At 35.8% G+C, this 22,931-nt stretch overlaps 1 protein-coding gene across 1 annotated transcript in view; it reads right to left on the reverse strand.

Moving 5' to 3' along the window:
• Positions 1–502: 502 nt before the first annotated feature.
• Positions 503–22,931, reverse strand: part of CEP126 (centrosomal protein 126) — a 37,966-nt gene continuing 15,537 nt past the window's right edge. Inside the window, exons 6-12 of the mRNA XM_040583399.1 lie at positions 12,137–14,272; positions 9,740–9,890; positions 8,017–8,141; positions 7,639–7,726; positions 6,911–7,120; positions 4,407–4,471; positions 503–643 (exon numbers count right to left, since the gene is read on the reverse strand). Of these exons, the coding sequence (XP_040439333.1) occupies positions 503–643; positions 4,407–4,471; positions 6,911–7,120; positions 7,639–7,726; positions 8,017–8,141; positions 9,740–9,890; positions 12,137–14,272 (2,916 nt within the window). The remainder of the gene's footprint in view (positions 644–4,406; positions 4,472–6,910; positions 7,121–7,638; positions 7,727–8,016; positions 8,142–9,739; positions 9,891–12,136; positions 14,273–22,931) is intronic.

Genomic DNA, 22,931 nt, shown 5'->3' on the forward strand with positions numbered 1-22,931 from the left:
GCAGCCTGTTGGTCTTTAGCCTTTTGCTTAAAGTATACTTCGGCACGTGGGAAAGGATGTGTGCTGAGGACACGTGGTTACTTTTTGGCACCATTTGCATGTTAGTCTCTGAAAAAGCACTGAGGTGTGCTTGCGCCTGAAACCATCCCTGCAGGTGTTCAGTCAAGCTGAAAATCAGGCACATAGGTGCATGTTTAAAGAATTTTTGCGGGTGTTTTGAATTTAGGCTTGTACTGGAAATTATAACTTTAATCTGGTTTTCATGTTTTATTTTCATACTAAAATTTTATTGTAGAAAGAATATGGACTAATTTCTTTAAAAAGTAGCAGAGTGAATGGTAGGCAGAGTGAAGAGTTTTTGAGAGAAATCAAAGGTACACAAGTGTTCATGTACGTTCATGTCTAAACCAAGCTTGTTGATTTAAAGTTACTTTTCCTCATACTTGAAAAATAAAATTAAGCTTTTTAATTTATACGTAAGAAATAGAAAAGCCTAGAAACATCAATCTGAAGAATAATCATTGACTAATGGCAAAAAAAGACCTTGTTGGCTCTTCACAAGTGCTTGGAATCCAGCAGCTGCCTCTGGGTCCATTCTTGTACTGCACGTTCCTGATGCCTGAGAGTCACACCATTTAGATACCTAAACAAAAAATATACGTCAGTATTTTCCAAAAAGCTAAAATGATCTAAGAAACAAGGTTATTAGCTTTGAGTTGAAGCCTGTAACCCTAAATTAAAAAAACTAATTTGAAAATATTTTTCTAGAAACATAAATGCAGGCATTTGTTTTTGAGAAAAAAATTCTCCATGTAGTTGAGGAAGCTGACTCATGGGCTTTGCTTTTGCCACCTAAAGCAATTAACAGGAGAAGAAACCTGGTTAAGCTGGTGCTCTGTCTTGCTGACTAGCAGGGTTGTTTTTGATCCATGGCCTCTGGTATTTAGGTTATTTTCTTTCCCTTCTCTTAATCTCTGTGGGGAAACTTTCCCTCACTATTTAAATATTACATCCTCGCCATACTGGAATGTTGCAGTGTACTGCATACAAACAGATGTAAGGGCTCAGTATTTTCAGTGCAAACCAATTTGGAGTCCCAACTCAGAAGGCCTTTGTTCATTTGCTCTGAGGATACAGTCATGTCTTTTACGGAGAATTCTACATGTATTTGAGTACCAAAGACCCAGTAAGTACTGACACACTTCATCAGAATCCTTTAGGCATGTAGACGGCAGTTATAGTTTCTCTTTTCTGGCAGCAGTGTCTGGACAGATGGCAACAGCAATCATAAGACACCAAGTTTCTGCAGTTTTGATGTTTAAATACAGTTTATCTTAAGAGGCTCCAGACTGAAGTCAACCCCTTTAAGACTATCAGATTTTTCTCCAAAGATGCTGCAATGCCTAGCTAGAGGAAAAAGGTAGCATTATTCCATTCTTCAAAACATTGTTTTGAAAAAAAATCAATCTTTCCTAAACCTCCTGTGTAAAATTTCAGCTGCTATTTGCTACATATGTACCTCGCCTTGTCTACAATGTCTTGTTGCCAATGTCTACATGTCTTGGCTGACACCACACACCAGCAGGTAGCCCTAATCCCCTGATAAATTTACTGTTGTTATGATGGGCACCCATCTTCCTCTTCTCTCTTTTTTAAAGGCTGGTTCCCTCCTAATCAAATGCATCAGAATGGTATGATGATCTTGGTATGATGGGGTATAACAAAGTTTTAAAAAGCCTTTTGCCAAATAATCATTTAATTGCTTCTTTTGGGAAGGTGCATTCCATTTAGAGAAATGCCAGTGCCCTTCTGAGTGCATGTTCACATGATTGCACTGGTACAGCACTGACACCACTCCTGAAAAACAACTCTCCGGAGCTCCCACACACTTTAACAAAGACTGGCAATAGCACTGTGTGGAGTTCAGGCACATCGCTGGTGGAAATACGGCACTGATTAAGTCCCCAGGCAAACTGCACAGTTCTTACTGTACAGACGCAAGCAGAAAACCAGGCATCAAATAGGGACTTACAAACCCAGAGATTTAATAAATTGTTTTTATTGCTTCTTGCAGCTAGTTACCAGCCTAGATTTGTTGACTGATTCTGTGCATTGTATACACCTTCTGCAGCTTGTTTCAGTGTTATCTACTTTGCACTGAAACAGCAAAGGAAGAGCAAAGAAAGGACGTTAAAAAGTTACCACTCCTTAGCAATTAACTAACAAAAAGCCTTTAATCTAGAACTGACGTAACAATGCAGACAGGTTTTTGAAATTAATTTTACAATAGTAAAAAAAAGTGTGTAATAAAATGGACTTAATTATCCTAATTGCTTACCAGTCAACTGACATTAATGACTTACTGCTTTCGTCTTTATTTTGTTGCTAATTTTATAGTGTCAAATAGTATACACATTACATATAAAGTACCTAAAGCCACAATATCCTGGAGCAGATGTCAGTATCTCCTGTACAATTGCAGTGGATTGCTAGCTGCGGCATTCTGGTACTTCTGTGAGGCTATTGTAGCGTTCACCAAAGGGGAGGATGTACATTGCCGAATGCTCTGTAATGAAATGGAGGATAATAAGATATACAAGTATATAAACACAAATCTGATTACGTATAATATAGCATTCAAGAAACATCATTTGATGATATCATGTGATCTGTTTTCTGTTATATAAATGACTGTGCACCTTCATCTGGATTTAGATACAGGGTACAACGTTGTTCACCTGAATTACTAAGTGAATATCCACACTCTATTTGGATGCTCTGAAACTAGGAGGACTGCAGCAGGTTATTCTCTTGGTGAAGTAAAAATTTTAAATCCTATTGCTTCTTGTAGCAGGAGATTTGATGAAATCTCAGTCATCTGTACTTTTTCTGCAGCTGGGAACTTGTATGCCAGTTGTTTACTCTTATCATCAAGAAGAATTGCAAGCCAGTGTCTGAGATCTGAATGTATATCTACAGATGGACACCTGTTTAAATGCTTAAGTATATACTTGCAGGGAAAAAAGGGTCTTAAATGCCTATCAGAGAGCTTACAGTTCCAGAGACTGGAAAGCCTGGGTAATGTCTACTGTTTATATCCTATTCATGAAACAAAAATCTTGTAGATGAAGAATTAGTGGGAGAAAGCTTTATCACAGACCAGCCAGCCAAGAAGTCTGACTGCTGAAAGCCAGGTAAATGCATTGGTAGGGAGAACAGCTTCTTCTTTCTCTTTTTTTTTTTCTTTTTTCTCTTTTCTTCTTTTTTTCCTGAAGTAGGACAGGCTATGAAGAAAGCTCCAGAGAACACACAAGCTCAAAAATGCTTTGGTAAACCAGTTAGATCCAATAAAGGTAGCTATGCTACACTGATTGCTGAAAAATAGTAAAAAAAATTACAAGTTGTTTTACCATAAAGAATTAGATTTATAAGACAGAAGAGAGGAAGCTGAGGTTCCAGGTCACACCCAGTAGCAGAATTCACAAGGAGAGGTAGTGAGGTACTCTGTGTTCTTTCCATGGTGTCACTTCAAAACCAGGCAATCATTTTGAATTTAGGAACCTGGATACTTGCTGGGGGTTTTCAGTCTTAAACTGGGTAAGTGGCAAAAGCCTTCTGAATAAGGAGTATTTTCTCTAACACTTTTGCTAACAGTTTATTCAGGAAAGTATATGAATTATGTGAATGTGTATAAAGTACGTGAAGTATACAGTCATCTGTCTATGTTATTTCCTCAGTATAAACCTATAGTAAAGAATGAGACTGATAGTACAGATTTATAAATACTAACTCCTGCATTACAAACTGAACATTTGAAATGTAAATTTTGTACTTCAGACACTCATCTGCCTATTCAGTTCTTTATGTTCCAGGTATCATCATTATTTTGTTTCAAACTGACAAGATCTAGAGTATATGAAACAAAAACAGTTATTGAAGAAATGTAATACCTATCACATATAGAACCTGGCATATCTGCAGGTCAAATAAGAATTCATTGTATTACCGATTATCTTATGCACTACCATGCATCATTCCCCCCTTCCTTTCTATGCTATTAAGAAATACAGAATAATTCTGAGCTGTATATAGTTCAGATGGACCTTGCTAAATTACTGTTTCTGAAAAGTTCTTGGAACTTCCTGAACTTTGCAAGTGTCTTCAGATTCCAACAGGAAAATGAAGCCAGAGGATGAGGCAGTCTGGTATAAACTGTTAAAAGCTGTTTACAGTACTATAAAGTTCATAAGTGTGTTTGTTTGTTTTACATTAATAGAAATCTCAAAATCTGGCAAGCCAGTTGAATAGATTGATGTCAATATTTTCAATTATATTTTTACTACAAAATAAGCCATAAGGTCAGTTTGTAGGAATTAAAGCTGAACATATTTAAATTAAATACTTACTAAAGGGGTGATTATCTGCAAAACATTTGAAGCAGATGGGTTTCTGGCAATGGCTTCTTGAACATCTAAAAATAGCATAAAAGTATATAATAAATATTATGTAAACCAAATACTACAATAGAAATATGATTCATAGTAAAATATTCAACACAAAACTTCCTGAATATTGTGGAAATGTAGTTTAATAGCATTGGGTTTATTTCCCTTATCAACAGCTGCTGAAGTATATGTTGTATCTGTATTTTTAAAATTTGAAGCTAGATATTTTTAACTGAAAAAAACATTATGGTCAATAAAGAAATCTAAAGCTAGAGAAAAGAATGCCATCTACTCTAAGCTGGCAAAAAAAATAAATTTGGACTTAGATTGGTTAGTGACTAACTGCCATTCATTAAAAAGACCACTATGAAGGTACACAGTTTTAGTCTGCTATTTTGGTAATGTGTGAAAACAAAGCTAAAAAAACCCCGGGTTCAAAAAGTTCATGGTTTAAAAAAGCGAGGTACTTACATGTCATGTAAGTACTCACACCTCTTTAATTACTTACTTTCTTAGAGGTACATACTTACATGTACTTACACGTCATATAAACCTACCTGTAAAATTTCCCAGCTTCTTATTACCAATTTTAATCCCCAAATAACTAGGCAAGCTAATTAAATGTCTAAGATACACATATATATGTATTACCTTAATTTTCAGTTACCTAATTTGCAATCAGTTAACCCATGTGATTCTTTTGTTGTTTCTTTCATATTCCTTATGTATTGTTTTTACAGTTTTCACAGTTTTCCTTTTCACAATTTGCAAACTTCAACCTTATTGCTCCCAGTTTTGCTGCATTTACCTTTGCTTCTATTTATTTGTCATTTCTCTGTTATTTATACAGCAATTTATTTTCTATTTTCTTGTATTTCTCTTGTTATGCCTACTTTCTTAACCCAAGCACACCATGGTAAAACTCCTCTCTGCCAAAACACAGAATTCTTCACTTCTATTTGCCTGGAAGCAATAACCATGAGCTACAGTATAATGAAATTTTGAACCACTGTTTGACAGGAGCAGGAATTATAATTTCTACAGCTGCAGAAAGTTTCAAAGGGGTTGCAAAGACCTTTTATTCTGCTGTTGCAGTTTACAGGAAACTGGAGCCAAGTCAAGCAATCCACCATTTTATGTAGAAAGGTATGGATAGTGTGCAGAAACTTAATAAGCCCTGGTTTAGTTTGATTCCAGTCAATAAGGCGGTAAACCTGGGTAACCTGACCGTGAAATGATGTCAGAAGGAAAAGTAGTGGAACAGTAAAATAAAATCGATGGACTTCAAGAAAGCAGGCTCATAAACTCATATAATTGGCATGTAAAATTTCATATGGAAAAAGTCCAAGGAAAGCATAAAATTCAGTAGAGTTGGCAATTCCATAAACAGCAAAAATGGCAAGCAGAAGTTATTCCAATGATATGGAAAGCCAAGCAGTCCAGTGAAGAGGCCACGTGGACTAAACACACAAGGTCTCCACTGATTTCAAATACAGGAAAGAGCACAAAAAAATACAGGAACTATGTCAAACTAATGAGAATGTTTATGAAAGACCTGTATGATCACATAGGTCAAAGCAAATGCTAACCATTAGACACAGTAGCAAGAGACCCAAGAAGTAAGTTTGTTCTATGCGTATGTTACAATAGGATGATGAATGAAAGTGTTAGCTAACTAATTATTGGAGGGAAGAAATTATCAAGAATAAGTACAGACTTTTTCCCCACATTCTTCAGCAAAATGGAAGCTGTGATTGGAGAGCTCATTTAAAGAGCACCAGTATAAAGCAGGTAAGAAATCGGCCTGGCACAGAGAAAAAAACACATTAGAGAACACTTAAGTAAATTGGACATTTCTAAAACAGTTGTGCAAATGGTAGTCACTTGAATATTCAGATTTGGCTGCAGCAATCTCAGATCTCGGTATTTGTGATCTTTAAGAATTCATCGAGAAGAGGAACATTCTAAAAGACTAGAAGAAAATAAATGAAAAACCATTCGTTATAAAGGGTTACATTTGCAAAGATATAGGATACATAATATAAAGGGTAAGTATTCGCCAAGATCGTTGCAAAAAAGATGGATAAGCTTTGAAAAAGATTCCCAGGTAAGGCTGATAGGTCTGATACATCTTTAAAGAATAATTTTGACAAACATCTATTAGAAACAACAGCTACAGTTGGGCCGAGCCAGTTTCTAAAGGTGTCCTCCAGTCATATTTTGAATGATTTTTTTGACCAAAGCAAGATCACTATTATTTCAAATTACTTTCATTGACTTTAAGAAAGGTTTCATGATTTTGATCTACAGTTTGCTACATTAAATAAAGAATAACAATAAGAAGAAAATAGAAGAAAAACATTTCTATCACAGGACTCATGTTTTTAATCCAAATTAATCCATGAGAACAAAATACGAGGTTATTTAATCACTTGATGTAGGATTCTATTTATTATCAAACTTACTTTGTAGCCTTTGATTGAGATGATCAAGAGACTGGAAAATGTTCTGTTCTTCTACTGAAAGTGTGCTCATGTGTGGACATGGAGCCCTGCTAAGCAGTAAGGGCTGTCTGGCTGGTTGGACACTTGCCATAGCTGCAAGGATCTCATCCTCTGCCATGGGTGTACTTGCTAGTTTTTCTGCCATAACAAACTGAACAGTGCTTTCTGAAACTGAAGAGATTACAGGGGTAACTTCAAATGAGAAGAGCTCATGCCATTTAAATATACCGCTTGCTTTCATGACTACAGGTCTGTGAAACACATAAAATTTACATTAAAAGATCAAAAAGGTGGCGAAGTCCAGAAGCATGATTTGTTAGAAAATGCCATAATTAAGATCACTAATGCATCTTACAATGGGCACCAAAGCAAGTTCTACCAAATCTGGAAATTTGTAACGACAGCAAGCAATACTTCTTTGTATCATACAGTTACGTATGATACATACAGCTGTCATACAGTTGAATACAATCAGGAATTAAATGAAACTTGAGTATATGTTGTAATGCATTTATAAAACCATCAATATTATGACACATGATGCTATATCTTACATTTCTGTAAAAAAATTTGGTCTAGGTGACAAACTATCCTTTTTTAACTTAGAATCACTGGTGCCAAAAGACACGTTACACAATGTATACTACTTTATCTATAACAAAGAATTGAAATGAGATGTGTTACTGTACCTTCATCAGACTTACAGGTGTTATTCATATTTTGTACAGGACCAAATGCAGATCGAACAGGACTCAGTTGGACAGCACATAATGACTTCTATGAAAATATTGTAAGAATATTTTAAGTATAATTTAAGCTAACTATACTATTTTCTGAACATTTTAAATTTATTACTTCATATTACTAAATTTTTCCAAGTACAAAAATACTAGTGTATACTAATACAGTGATGAATTCTAGTGGGTTTTATTTTTTTCATTAGCAGTGACAGCAAGGTGACTAACCACACTGATTCAAAATTGTATGACACTGAACACACCTTTGATATTCCTGAAACTCTTAACATTTTGAAGATAAAGAAACTTCTTATTTTTTATAGTACTTACCTGTGCATTATGAGTAGGCTTCCATCTTTTAGAGGCTACACTTTGTCTTCTGTGTTCTGAAAAAGCTCTGTGTTTATTTTCGTGGATGTCAAAAACCTGCTTTTGCCTTGTAACAGGAACAAAACCTTAAATGACATGACATAAAAATGTGTAAAAACATGATAAAGATAGTAGTAGCAAAACTAAGTAAATGTCTGTCCAAATTTAGATGTTTTCCTTCTGTATGTTTACATCTGATCTCACTAAATGTATTTTCTTATAGTGAAAAGAGAGAAGCAGGCACTTCTAAGGCATATTTGTTTTCATGTTAACATAGGACTGTAAGATACAGGTGTGGATGATTGTATGTGAACATTTATAAATGAAGTGAAACCCCACCTTGAATCTCAGATAATAGTTGGTCTGTACCAAGATACGAGTTGGTCTTATCAAGAGAGAGAATGAACAGTGAACTGTGATATAACAAATATTGAATAATGTGCCAAAAATAAATGTTTTAGAAAATAACTTGCATTTAGAAAGTAATCCTAAAGTCTCACTGTCCAACACAGTAAATGTCTGTTGCCAAGGTTCTGTATCTTATATCTTAATGGATTCAAAGTTTGTTAAGATTACATAGCACCATGCAGAAAAACTGTAATATTTCACACAACTTATTTGATTCACAGAATCACAGAATGGTAGAGGTGGGAAGGGACCTCTAGAGGTCATCTGGTTCCACCTGCCTGCTCAAGCAGGGCCACCTGGAGCTGGTTGCCCAGGACCATGTCCCGACAGCTTTTGAATATCTCCAAGGATGGAGACTCCACAAAGTCTCTGGGCAACTTGTGCCGGTGTTCCATCACCTTCACAGTAAAAAGCCAGTGTTTCCTGATGTTCAGAGGGAACCTCCTGTGCTTCAGCTTGTGCCCGCTGCCTCTTGTCTGGCACTGGGTACCACTGGAAAAAGCCTGGCTCCATCCTCTTTGCACCTTCTTTCCAGGTATTTATAATGTTGCTAAGATCCCCCTGAGCCTTCTCGTCTCCAGGCTGAACATTCCCATTTCTCTCAGCCTTTTCTCCTGGGAGAGATGCTCCAGTCCCTTCACCATCTTCATGGCCCTTCACTGGACTCTCTCCAGTCTGTCCATGTCTCTCTTGTACTGAGAGCCCAGAAATGAACACAGCACTCCAGGTGTGGCCTCACAGGTGTGATTGGAATGCAGTCATTCTTTAAAACCTTAGTTCTACAGATTAGGATGTTGTAGCTAACCTTACTGATTTATACAACTGTCTTCTAATTTTAATGACAGTACTGCTGTATAGCATTTTCCCTTGGCTAAAGAGGCCTAATCTAGACACTGTACCTCAAATTTATCTCAGTTTTGTCGGGTGTTTACATACATACATACATTTCCAAAATGAAAGCATCAAGTTTCAAAATTAAAATTAAGTTCTTAGTTAAACTTTCATGCATGCAAACTAGAGATGTGGATCGGCATTTTCATGTGCAAGTCAGGAATCCACCTATCCAAGGAGATATTCTCATTTGTAAAAGCAGTTACTTGATTTGTAAATGCAGTTACTGGATTTATACTTGGGAAGATAAATTACCTATTTATTCACATAATAAATCTTTACATGTACAGTTCATGATTAGACCAAGAGGTCTGTTAGTGATTTTAACAGAATTCTATTTCTTTAGTTGCTATTACGGTGACATTTAACAAAGCAGAATTCCTACCATTTGCAGAAACAGAAAACAATGAATTGATCCTAGAAGCAGATTTGAAAATAGTCATCTGTCTGTTGCCATCAGTAGTAAGATGGAACACATTAGCTTTAAAAGGTAGCTGTTTAGTTATATGTGAATTATTGTAATGTGACACATGGGGCTGAATAGCATCTGAAAAGAAAATGAAATCTGATCATGTTGTACTGAATACAGGGGAAAATTTAAAAAGAAGCAAAGAAACCCTTGTTATATTAGTAATCACATGATGTTTTTCTGAAATATAAAATCCGAAGTAGCTCTCTATTGATATGCATCAACAGAATTTAATTAGCTTGCAAGATACGCTAGATCTATGCCAAGGAAAAGGCTCCTCTGAGAAATGTAAGACAAAAATATCATAAGCAATAGCATCTTTAAGGGCATGAGACACTGAGCAGTCTACCCTTGTTTAACTATAAGCACGTGAATTAGTTCCGTATTTGTCACAGGCTAAATGTTAAACACATTTTTAAAGCATTTTACTGACTGAGCACCAAAGGACAAAATAATTCTAATATCCAGCTACAGTATATACAATATGTGTCAGCCAGAAGATATACCACTTGAAGCCTGGGAGCCCAATTAAAGGAAGATCCTTATGGACAAAAATTTCATTTATTCTTCATTGTTCTCACTGAAATCTTTCTGCACATTTGGCCGAGCATTGCAACAGATCACATTTCCATCTACATCTCCTCACAGACCTCGCTGAACTCTGTTCACAGAAGGTATTTAAGTCAAGACCAATGCAGTATCCAGTCTCCCATGGCAAGCACTTCAGGACAAAGGCTATGGTGATCTATGTGCATTTACAGGCAATAGAACAAATAAAAGCAAGTCATTAAGCGTTATCTAGAGTATTTAAAATAAAAACTGCTATCAAAACACAAAATCTAAGCAGGTTCTGAAAGATGGCCACCCACTCAAATATTATAAAGAGGTTACTCAGCTCTCCTAAAGAAGCTGGAGCTATATGACACTGGGGATACAGCATTTAAAGTTGCAGTGAAGACAGTATTAGTAATGCACACAACTTTGACCCCATAGTTTTCCTGATTCATTGACCTGATGTGCAAACAAGGACATCAAGAGGCAAGTATCTTGGCTGAAGGGGAGGCATGATAATGCAAGACTTCATTCGTTTCCAGGGTAAAATCGAGCAGGTTAAGTCACCCATATCTTAAGCTCATCTGTTTCACTTTGAACTGGAATGAACAGGCAGACATTTCTCATTTCCTACTGCTGCTTTAGTACGAGAAGATTCATCTACCTCTGCTCTTACACAACAGAGCTGTTCTGAATCACTCTGTAGTTCAAACTATGTATTACTGTAGATAAAACTAGAAAATCGGGGGGTGGGGTGGGGGGGGGGAGCGGTTGAGTTACAGGATTTTTTTTGTTTTGCTAGAAAGTATCTTCGCGCTGTTTGGCCAGTCTTTGGGGTAATCCCAGCATGTGAAGCAGTTTGGAGTGCTGCTTGTACCTGAAGCAAGGTCCACAGATTCAGGAGCTCTGCCTCCAGCTGCAGCCCTGTCAGTATGAAGCAAACCAGCACACAACATACAAATTACGAGCACAAGGATACCATCAGTGCCTGAGGAACAGAACACAGCTAGGCTGCAGAGGAGAAACGAGGCAAACTGAAAAGCATGAAATCTGTCTTGAAATGTAAAACCCAGGAGATTAAAGTTTATTATCCCAAAATTTCTTATGCATCTTTTCTCTATCTTACCCATCAATCTCTGCATCATATTGTTCCTAAGGTTAATTTTTAATAAAATGCAAGATTGGTCCTTGAATATCTTAAAATTCTTTCTAAATCAGACATACATTGCAGCACAGCAAAATCTATCCAGCATAAGCTCTTTATTTTTAACTTACTTTTAATTGTTTGAGTATTAATTGTATTACTGGGACTAAAAGTGAATCATTTTAGGCATTTACAGTGTCAGCATTTTAAAACCATGGTAGATCTACATTTCTTTCACTCTTAGGTGGCAGTGACTTGGACAAGCTATGACTCTCAGTTACCTTGTAAAACTTGCTCATATAAACTCAGTCACTTCCTCTTATATCATTATTTAGACCACCTGTCACATCTGCTCATTGGTCAGGAATATAATCTCAGGGAAAATACCTCCTTTTCATTTAATATTGTAGAGAGCTATTAAAAATGGGGATCGACGTTTGAGAGGCCTCTGGGCACAAATAGAATAGAAATGACAATGACAGATGGTGAAAATTGTTAAAACTGGCTGTATTGTGTGAAAGGATGAAAGGCTGGATGTTTTAACTGAAAACAAATTTGTGATGTAATTGAAAAAGACTTTTGTCTGAGCAGCCCCCCCCCCCCCCAGTCCCAGAAACATGACTCTTACCAGTAGCGGAGTCTTTTGGAGCTCGGGCAGTACGTGCTCCTTGCCAGGAGGTACTTGTTTTTCCAGCTGCTGGGATATGATGGAGTTGTAATCCATTTTCTGCATTAACAGGTCTTCTTTCAGAGCAGGTTACTGAGCGACCTTGACAGGCGCTTGTCTGAACACTATTTACGGAACAAGTATTTTCTGCCCAAGGTTCGTAGTTGACTGTGCTGCAGCCAGGTGTAGCTATGGCAGTGGCCAAGTCAGAACGACAAGTAATACTCACACTGTTTTCTGTACCATTTCTATTTAAAACCCCATCTGCTAACACAACATGCCTTTCATTTAAATCATTCCTGCTTGTAGTGGTAGCTTGAAGACTTGAAGGTGGCAGTGGCTGACACCCAGGGCTGGCTGCGTTTTTGCCACTTCTGCTTCCTGGCAGAGGTGTGGATGGTGGGTGAGGTGCTAGCAATTTCCCTGGAGCGTTTTGAGTTTTGTTGGCTTCAGCAGCTGACTGCAGTTGGATTATAGTGCCTGTTCTCTTCCTGGGCATAAATCTTGACTGGACTTTTATAGATACTGTTTTTCTAGTTATCTTTGCCTTATTTTTGATTTGATTGCCTTCATTAATTTTAGAATTATTACCACATACTGAGCTTTTATTTTCTTCACCTTCTGATACCATCCAAGCTTTACTAGCAGAAAGGGATCCGGTAGACATAAATATATTCTGAGACGTGTAGGTTTTTTTTGACTCTTCAGTATTAACATTTAGTTTTGGTATGTGAGTGTTTTCCTGATGATTTTTTATGAACATGGGGCTTGAAGGTTGAGCAACAATAGTTAAATTAGTCTTAGGAGCAATATTTGTAGTTTGAACATATTGCAGCAGCGCAGAAGATATTTCACTGGTGTTTTTTTCACAGCATGTTGCATTATTTTCTATTATCTGGTTACTTTGATCACACCATTTTAGCTTTCTGTTGCATTTTTCTGCACTTTTTTTCCTTATTTTTGCCAGTTCTAAACTGTCCCTGATAGATGACATGGGTTGAGTTCCAACACTGATCCTGTGGTTCATAACCACAGCTTTGAAATGACTGGGTCCATATTTAGAGTCCTTCTTTAAGATACTTCTGAATAACTTCACTCTTTTTCTTTCAAGATTATTGTTTTTCAGGGGGCTGTGCTGTGCAGGAGTGCCAGAGTTGAACTCTGTATCAGACACCAGTGACATAGTTTCAACCATATTTCCTTTTTTTTCCCTTTCACTATTCTGTTGCTTAACATCGCACAGAACTGAGGCATTTGGTATGTCCTGAAATAAAGATGATCCTGGATTAATGTCATAAATACATTTAAAATTTTCTTCTTTTGTTGCAGTCATTTTTCCTGAGGTATTTTTTAAAATCCCTGTACTAATGTTTTTGTCCTTTGGTAATGTATCAGCTGTGCTGGGAATGCCAGTGGAACATCCCTGATTAGGAAATAAGTTTATAGATGTTGCAATAGGTTGACTGGAGGTTTGAGCAGATATAACTTCTTTTTGTGGGGTCATTTTAAAACTCTCATCTTGCATCAGATCCTGAATTCTTTCTCCTGGAGCAGAATTAGGGCTGGCCCAAGCTTTGCTATCATTGAAACCAGGATGAGCAGTAGCTAATGGGGTAGCCATTCCAGAAGGTGGCTTGCTTCTTCCTTCTTTTGTATTTTGTGGAAAAGTAAATGCATTACTTACAGACCTTTCTTCCTTACCAGAGGCAGAGAGCACTGCAGTTTTTTTTGCAGATTTTTGAGAAGCAGATGATTCCTCTTCTGAATTGTTTACATGTTTAGCAGGAGTTAGAACATTATGTTTAGCTAAAAGGTCATGAATAGGTGAGTTGTGATAGTATTGTGAATCTGCATTTCTCAGACAATTATTTAGATGCATATTTTTAGAAGTACTTTGAGCTGTATAAAGCAAACCATTATTCCTAGTCTGTGATTTTTCTGGACTATACAGGGCACAGTCACACTGTGTAGTCAAAGATGATTCACTCCGTGTTGTGTAATTTCCATGTTGCTCTCCAGCCTCAAGACTGTCAAGGCTTGACAGACTTTCTGAATCATCTGTTTTCTTGACTTCTTGATGAAAATTCTGAAATACAGGCATAAAAACAGACTGTTATATTTATCAGAAAGGGTTTTTTGCTGATACTGATTTTTCATTAATGAGAGCTTAGGCTAAAATACAATCAATATTGAGCCTGGTGTTTTTACAACTTGGGATCATAGCACCATGAGCGTTTCCACCAAGTTAAAATTTACCTGTGTTCAATGGAAAAAGATAATTATGTGGTTTGGGTATGAAATTGAGAGGAAAGAGCTGCATTGTTCAACAAATTTAATCCTCGGTTCTGTATAAATTTTACAATATCAAAAAAGGAATGAGATTTGTCTAAACCACATTACTGTTTCTGGATTGCCCTATGACATGGGATGGTTTTTGTACTTTGACATGTAAGTAGTTTACAAAATGAAAAAGAATACATGAAAACACAGACGTCATAGTGGATGTGCTCCAAACTTGAATTTTTCCATAATTCTAGAGAGGATACGTTTATTTTCATACAAAGTGCCACAAGTGATGAGGATTTAAGCATTGTCATGGCAAACACAGAAAACATCTCTCAGCTACCATAACCACAGTGATTAACAGCTCCCCCCAGCGAAACCCCCTCTTCTCATCTTTCAGAAAGAGGAAAATATCATCTAACCTATGAGGACAGATCAAGTCTTAGGGCATACAGGAGCTCCATCCACTCCCCCAACTTCTTCATCAAACTTTTAATACAGTGATGACTAAGAGCAACTGGCACCACCCAAATCATCACTGGGACAACTTTACTTATTTACTATACAGGTATTTTCTTTCCTATTATTTCTCCATCCAAACATTGAAATGCCTGACAAGGTTGAAAATATATACTTCTTTAAGTACAAGATTTCAAAATACACATAAACATAAAGGAAAACAAGCATATCAACTATTTTCAAAATCTTGTACACTCGCTGTTGTAAAAGTGGAAATTCACTTCCACACAACTCAGCAGCTAAGTGATTTTAAACGATATACTGGAAAAAAATCAGCATGAAAAACTAAAAGAAACTGAATTAAATACGCAGTCTTATGAAAAGAAGATTTTTTTTTTCATTAGTGACTTTAAATGGAAAAAGTTTCAAGTAGCAAAATTAACCTAGCTAAGTGATTATATATCCCCTGACAATTATAATAAAATTAACATTTTGACAATGGACCAAAGAATGCATAAAATTCATTAGTGAATAAGAACATATTTTTGTAGTAAACCTTTTTCTTATTCTAATAAATGTGTTATACCATAATATCGTGCAGTTTATAGGCGTACAAATATTTTAAATTGCAGAATAAAAAGCTTAGTGAGTCCTGAAAGACTTTTTATGATTGAATTAAATCTTATCTTGCACTAAATGTTCAGAGGTTGGTGCAGTCTTCCATTATAGTTACGATTTAAGATAAAGAAACTAAATAGAAAAGCAAAGAACTAAGCGTAGGGAAAGATCCCTTTAGGAAACGTTTTCAAACTAAAGCTATACAAACCAGCATCTTTCTAATAGAAAATAATAAATAATGCTTTATTAACCTTTATGTTTGCATAAATTGTATTGTTAACCTCTACTTGAACTTCGCCAAACAAGGGAATGGCATATATGTTCAGAGTTTTCTGGACCAGGCCAATTTTAAGAACTAACTGAAATTTTCAGATGGGGAAAAAAACCAGTAAAAAGAAATTTTACGTGTCAGGCTTACTTCTCGTCTAATTTGGAAACTACACCTTTACAGCTAAATATGTGTTTCTAAAATTACTAAGTTAAACAGAGGAAAAATTTTGTCAGAGTTGATGTAAAAAAACCCTGTTCCAATAGCAGGTTAGCTTAAAATGGTAAATCTAGAGGGTGCAAGAAATATTGCAACTTTTAAAAATTAAGCTAAAAAAAATCCTACCCGGTTGTGATCCAAAGGTTGAAAATAGACTTGATCCTGCATCATATATAATTTTACTCTCCTTGTAAAACAAAACCTCAAGGGAACAGAAAATCTCAGTTGAGGCAACCTCCAGAAATAGGAACTAAAGAGTAAAGAAGGATTCCCCATTTAAGCATGTACTCACTTTTACTTAGTTCATGCAAATTTAGTTCATTTATATTTACATTGTTGCACCATACAATTTCATCCTTTCACACATTAAAGATGCTTATCATAATCATTAAAATATTTACATATTTTATTTACCTTTCTAGCTTACTCTCTAATGAATATGAACGTCACATTTTCTTGAAAAAATGATTAACTAGAACTACTTCTGCAGACCTTAAAAAGTATTCAACAATTATTCTTTTTTAGTGGTCAATAGCTACAAAGGAATAAACCTGGAAATCCCAATGATATAATCTAATTTAATCTGTGAGAATATTATAGGATGATGAAGAAACAAAAATGTTCATCAAGTACACTATCTTTGTTTCTGTTATAGAAGTACAATTTATTGTACTACCTGTTGCCTGCATTATCTTATGTTTTAATTCATGAAATCCAAACCCAGCTTGTTCACATAATTGGTATTCTAGGAAAAGGAATACTTACAAGGAGTTGCAGAGGTCACTTGCACATCTTAACACTTAGAACAGCTATGTCAAGCAATCTCATTTCAGTAAAGCACTAAACCAAAGAAATCTTTCAGGAGGCCAATGAAAGAACAACATTGCAACAAGCAAAACTTTTAAGAGAACCTGACAAGTGAATCTTCTGCTTTCAAAGGACTCTGTCAGAACGGTATTACACTATAGGGCTGCTGTGTGTATACTTGACAGTTTCTGCAAAAGAAGTGCTGACTGTTCACAGTTCCAAGAGGTGAATGGGACCATCCTTCTGAAGAAAAATGCTGGAAAAATGCTACCTAATCTAGAAATCCGGGCCCCTTGCCTCTCACGCTACTTGCTATTTTTGGCAATTTCCACCACTTTATTTACAAGAGTCCTTTGTGTGTTATATGTGTGTGTATATATGTTATACTTCACATTCATTGTGAAGTAAAAGACGCCAATGGTCACACAGATGCAAAGGTACCTCTCAAAGTCAGTGAGGTACCTACACACCCTTACTGGTTTTGTGTTTACCAACTATGGAATGGGAAAGTTCGTTAGAAAATTAATAATCCTTTTTTGATGCAAGTATGGAAAACATGATGTACGTTGTACTACACAATACTGATTTCACAGAGGATTTGGGCAGACCCAAGAAAGCATATGCCACTGAGAAAGGATTTTGGTGCTTACATTACACAAGAGAACCATTACACTGTGCCAAGCCCACCAAGGAAGCTATGGAGGTGTAGGATGACCGGAGAAAAGCTTCCTGTCAACACCCCTGTTTTTCCAAGGCTAACTCCAAAATCCCTAATTTCCCCCCAAGCCATCTAGGATACAGAAACTAGCTATCTATGAATGTAAGTATTTAAAAGGACCTGATTTGCTTCTTTGGAAAATCATCACAGGATGCTAGAAATATGGGTTCAAACCTCTTAGGATAAAAAGAACTCACATTTCCACTCAGGCACTTCAGTAAACTGTACTGTACTGAAGGATTTTTAAAGAAAAGTGATCTGAACACTGAATGTCAAGGTTTCAAGTTCTGACTTCCAGCTTTAATGAAGCCCTGTGGTAAGTGTACGTAACCGTGTAGGAAGCAGGTTTTCAGCTAAATATGTCTCTCTGTTGGTTTCTATTACTTAATTTAGCATCTCAGCAATCTCAGTTCTCAGGGTGGTGCTTCTCAGGATCCCTGTTCTCCCACAGACTAACCTAGTCATGCAGGTCTAGAAGTGGAATTCATAATGCTAGTTTTTAAGTACTATTAAAATTATTAAACAGTTAAATATTGAGGCATTGGGCACCACAATGCATTAGTCCCTTCTTGGTTTCTAACTCATTAATAAATTTGTTTGAGCAGGCACTATCTACCCTGAAAATTTAAGAGATTGGGTCATGTAAAAATAGTATTGGAGTGCATAATTGAAAACCGTCATAAGGCAAATAGACATGGAGAAAAACTGGGTGTGCATATGCAATATTTATTCTCAAAGTTTTTAACTAATGATTATTTTAATGTTATATAAAAAATGCAACGATACAATTTAATGAGAAAATTCTTAGTTATTTACAGTCTGTGTTATATTCAATGTCATTTTCGTTATCCCGAAAAAGGAGAATGGAGATCAGCTAAAACTTATCCCTTCTCACTTCTTCGGAATTTGCAGGTAGTAGGAGAAAGGACGTTTTAAAAAGTATTTTGTAGATGAAATTATTTCTAGACAATACTCTAGAGACAGAAATGAAAGGGAAACTATCAGACTTTTTTCCATTTTCAAGCAAAGAAATAATCCTCTTTCACTGATGATTAAGGTTTTAATGATGAGATTCAAAGCCTTAAAATTATCATTTTCAGAAAAGCTTTCCAATAAAGTCTGATTTATGGGGAAAGGAGACTAACTGATGGAGGAAAGTATTTCTTCATCTTCTAGAAAAGTCAGATTCTCTTTTCCTTGTTTATTCTTATTCACAAATACACGAATAAGGCAAAGCATTAGGGTTGACAGATTTGAATGAACTGGAGCTGTAGCATTAGAAAAAAATTATTAATACTATCTGACCAGTACAGACCACCTAAAAGATGTGTACCTTACACATCATTCATAAGGATACAATGTGTGAACATAATTTTTTAAATAATACCTATTTCAGCTGAGGAACTATCCTACCAGATCCCTCTGACTTGCTAAAAAATCAGTATACATTTTTGCAGTCAATAAAAAGCATTGCTTTTTCTTTTAGCATTGTAAACACATTGCAAAGATGGAACAGTTTTTAAACACGTTTCCACGCTATTTTATGCACTGCACAGCAGCGACCAAGGCAGAAGGTGGATTAAAAATCCTAAAGGTTAGATACAGAAATACTTTTAGAATCACAGAACATCTGAGTTCTATGCGTGTATGAGAAGAGACCCACAAGAATCAGAGTCCAAAGCCTGACTCCACACAGGGCAACCTAAAAGTTAAACCGTATATCTAAGAGTCTTTTCTGGTATTATATATTTATAATTTTCTAGAAATAAGTTTATCTAATGAGACTGTTTCATGTAGTTGCCAGCCTTCACTGCAAGCTTCATTAATGTAATTAATTACCTTGATAAAAATATTCAGCGACTGTTACATGTTACTTGCTTTACAAATTAAATTTTTTTGATCAGATGTTTATCAGGACATACATTCCTCTTAAGGACTTTACAGGTATTACTTATAAGAACATGTACAAAATTTCAGCATCTACCTTCCCCTAAACAGCCTACTGAATTTAAAGGTTGATCGTTATTTTTTTTCTTTGCCACTGTTTGAAACAGCGTAATTCTTTAAGGTGCTTGTTACAAGATCTTTCAGTGTCCTGGGACCAAGTTATTCTCTGCTTACTCCTGTCCTCTGAATTTTGGGTGTTTGGTTTAATGCTGTATTTCCCAGTTGGTGAGCCATACTTCCTTATGGAGATATGCCAGTATCAGGCGGAAACTGCACAGCTAAGTTCAAGCTACTAAATACCACAGAAGTGGTGCTACAGTTTTATAATAATGTTTTTTAAAAATTGGAAGAATTTCTATGTACCCAGGCCACCATGAAACTACTAGGATGGAAGCAGAATATTGGAAGAAAAAAGTAAATTCTGTTTTGCTTCCCACTTAACAAAAGGTTTATCTCTTTAAAACCAAAACCAAACCAAAACACAGCTCTGCCACCTTCAGAGAGGTAGAATAATTCTGAACAGTGATACTTCTCGATGAGAAAGCAACAGATTGCCCAACATCCCCATTAGAAATTAGTATATACTGTCTCTGATGGTATCATAACATGATATACCATCCTGGCAGATCAGTACGCACAAACATTTTATCTTCCACTCGCTTCCCGCAAGCAAACATTTTATTACCATAAATGCAGTAAACTAAAGATCAGATACTGCTATTTTTTCCTCTGTTCCTCTCCTTTAGCTACATTTATGAACACTTTACTCTGTTGCAATAAAACAAATAACTTCAAAAATATCTATGAAGTATGGTAGCAATAATTTAGTGCATAGCTATATGTAAATATTTCATAGATATTTACATATATTGAGAGAGATATATGAATGGAAACCAAAAAATAGAGTCATGATAATATGTATGGCAATTCTTATGAAAAAAACTATACGCTTGTAAAGGAGGAACAGGTATATATTAGAAGACAGTTTTCAGTTTCCCTGTTTTGGTGGTTTGTGAACTATGCTGTATTTATGACCATCTTAACTTATCCACAAGGAAAGTCTTATTCATGTGTTAATGTACTTGTGAAACACACTCTTTTGTGTTGAAAATGCTGTTTCAGCTTCAGTTCTACATTGTCACCTGTTCAAGCAGGGCTTTGAGTTGAGGCAAGACACTCTGCAAATGACTGAACATCCAGATTGTCAGATATGAAGATTATAATGTCATTTTATACAGCACGGGTCTGGAAGAAACCACTATTTTATGTAAAAAAACCAAACCCTACCCTTGAGGACTATACAATCAAAACAAGTTCAAGTATTTGGGTAAAATCTTACATACCCAACACCCCCAAAAAATGTCGGCAAAAATTTAGTCTGGAGATACATTTCAATTTCCCTTTATAGCAAATGTGAATTTTGGATTAGCGAAATAACATGGAAGACAGTGGAATGTTGCAATATTGGTTAAAAGCCAGTAACAACTGAACCCCTCTGATCTTGCTAAAAGGAAAATGAGTAGGGAAATCACTCAGCTTTGTCATGTCGGTTGTCTAAGACAATGGTGGGACTTGGTGATCTTAAAGGTCTTTTCCAACATAAATGATTCTATGATTTTATATTATTTTAGTGAGCAACATAAACTATGTAAACAGTCACAGTTATAAGTAAAAAATGATCAATGTTTGTAGATTTAAAGTGACCACAGAAACCTATTTCAAGTTTTTGAATGGTATCTTCAAAATCAGGTCTGACTTCAGTTCCAAAACCATTTTATCCAAACCCTCCCCTTAAAAGTTCTGTTTTCCCACTAACTAGCCCTAAGCATTCTACAAGTTCTTGACACTCTGGAGAGACTCTGTACACAGGCACTCCTTTTTTCCATGCTGGTCTTGCCTATCCCTTTGAAGAGTTAGACTGATACAATAAACATTGCAGAAGGAACTCTTGTTTAACTCATTCCAGTCATGCTACAAATACATTGGAAAATGAATTCAGTTTTTCCACCAGTTATCTGAAACATCTCCGTTTCATAGACACAGTTGAACCTCAAAAGCATAGCAATACAGCCAGCAGTCATAAAGGTCAACACATTCATGCAAGTAAGGCAATGTCCATACCTACGTGTTTGCACCATCTGCTGCTTTCATTCAGCGAAATGTAATTTTGAAAATATTTTTCATTATTTCTCAAAGACTTATTTAATTCTATGTAATATATATAAACAGTATATATATTACAGTATAATAAGATACAAATTTTACAGAAGTATATAATACAAGTATATAATTATATATACAGTGTAATTATAACCCTCTGACTTCATGGCTTGGGATGCAACTTCTGAGAAATTATACCTGCGCTCCAGTCCCTATTTCAATAACTATTGAAGTATTTTATGTCAATGGGAACAGTACCCATAGAAAGGCTGATACTGAGCACTTCCATGGCTGCACAATACTCTTGGGGGGAAAAAAAAAACAACCACCAAAGAGCCAAGGTAAAATTCCTGCTTCAAATCAATCAGAAAGGGATTTAAATTTGGATTTCAGATACCACTTGAATAACTTAATTATGGTCATATAAAGGATGGAACAGGAAAGTACAGTCTCCAGGTTGTAATCTATACCTGTTTTGTCTGTGAATTTACTCTCACCTCCAAGTATTTTGTTTAAAAAGTAAAAAGATAGAGTATTGTGTTAGGTCAACCAAAGAGTTTAATTCAAGCATAATGTATTTTTCTGGTAGAGCATAAAAATATCGTACTGCCCAAACAACTTTGTATGGCCATCAATTTAAAGAGGTGATGAAAAGAAAAATAAAAAGAATATCTGAATAATACTATTCCTTGTCACAGTTGAGCCACTTTAATGGGAATTTTCTAAATTTTTCAGTTTAAGGCAGATGCCAGAAATGGAAAATTTCAACATAAACAACTAAAATTTGGAAAAATGATAAGCACTTGGGAGTAATGTCTTTTGGCTTTGGCAGAAAGCTGCATGCAGCTTTAGCTAAAGACCATGCTATAAGCTTCACCTTAAAGATTTTATTTATGCCTGCAACAAAACCAGGAAGGACTGTGCAACAAAAATTTGATTGTGCACAAAGTAAGCAATATTAGGTTCTTCAAAATGGAGCAAACTTACAGACATATAACAAATAATAATTTGATTTACTGGCTCAGGTGTAACTGTTGCACAAAATAAAATCTGCTGCTTTCAATATTTTAAGCAAAATAATTTTGGAGAATGGTAGAAAGGTCACTGACAACCTTGGCTTACTGATAAAACTACCAATTTTTTAGGGGTGGAAAGCAGGGAACACACCAAATCTACTGGTAAGTGTCTACATAGAATTGTATTGTCCTGTAGGAAAGAAAAGAATTTTAGGAATCTTTATAATCCTGCCTGGCCTGTAAAAACAGA

Source organism: Falco naumanni, chromosome 2 (genome assembly GCF_017639655.2).
Source record: "Falco naumanni isolate bFalNau1 chromosome 2, bFalNau1.pat, whole genome shotgun sequence".
NCBI lineage: Eukaryota > Metazoa > Chordata > Aves > Falconiformes > Falconidae > Falco > Falco naumanni.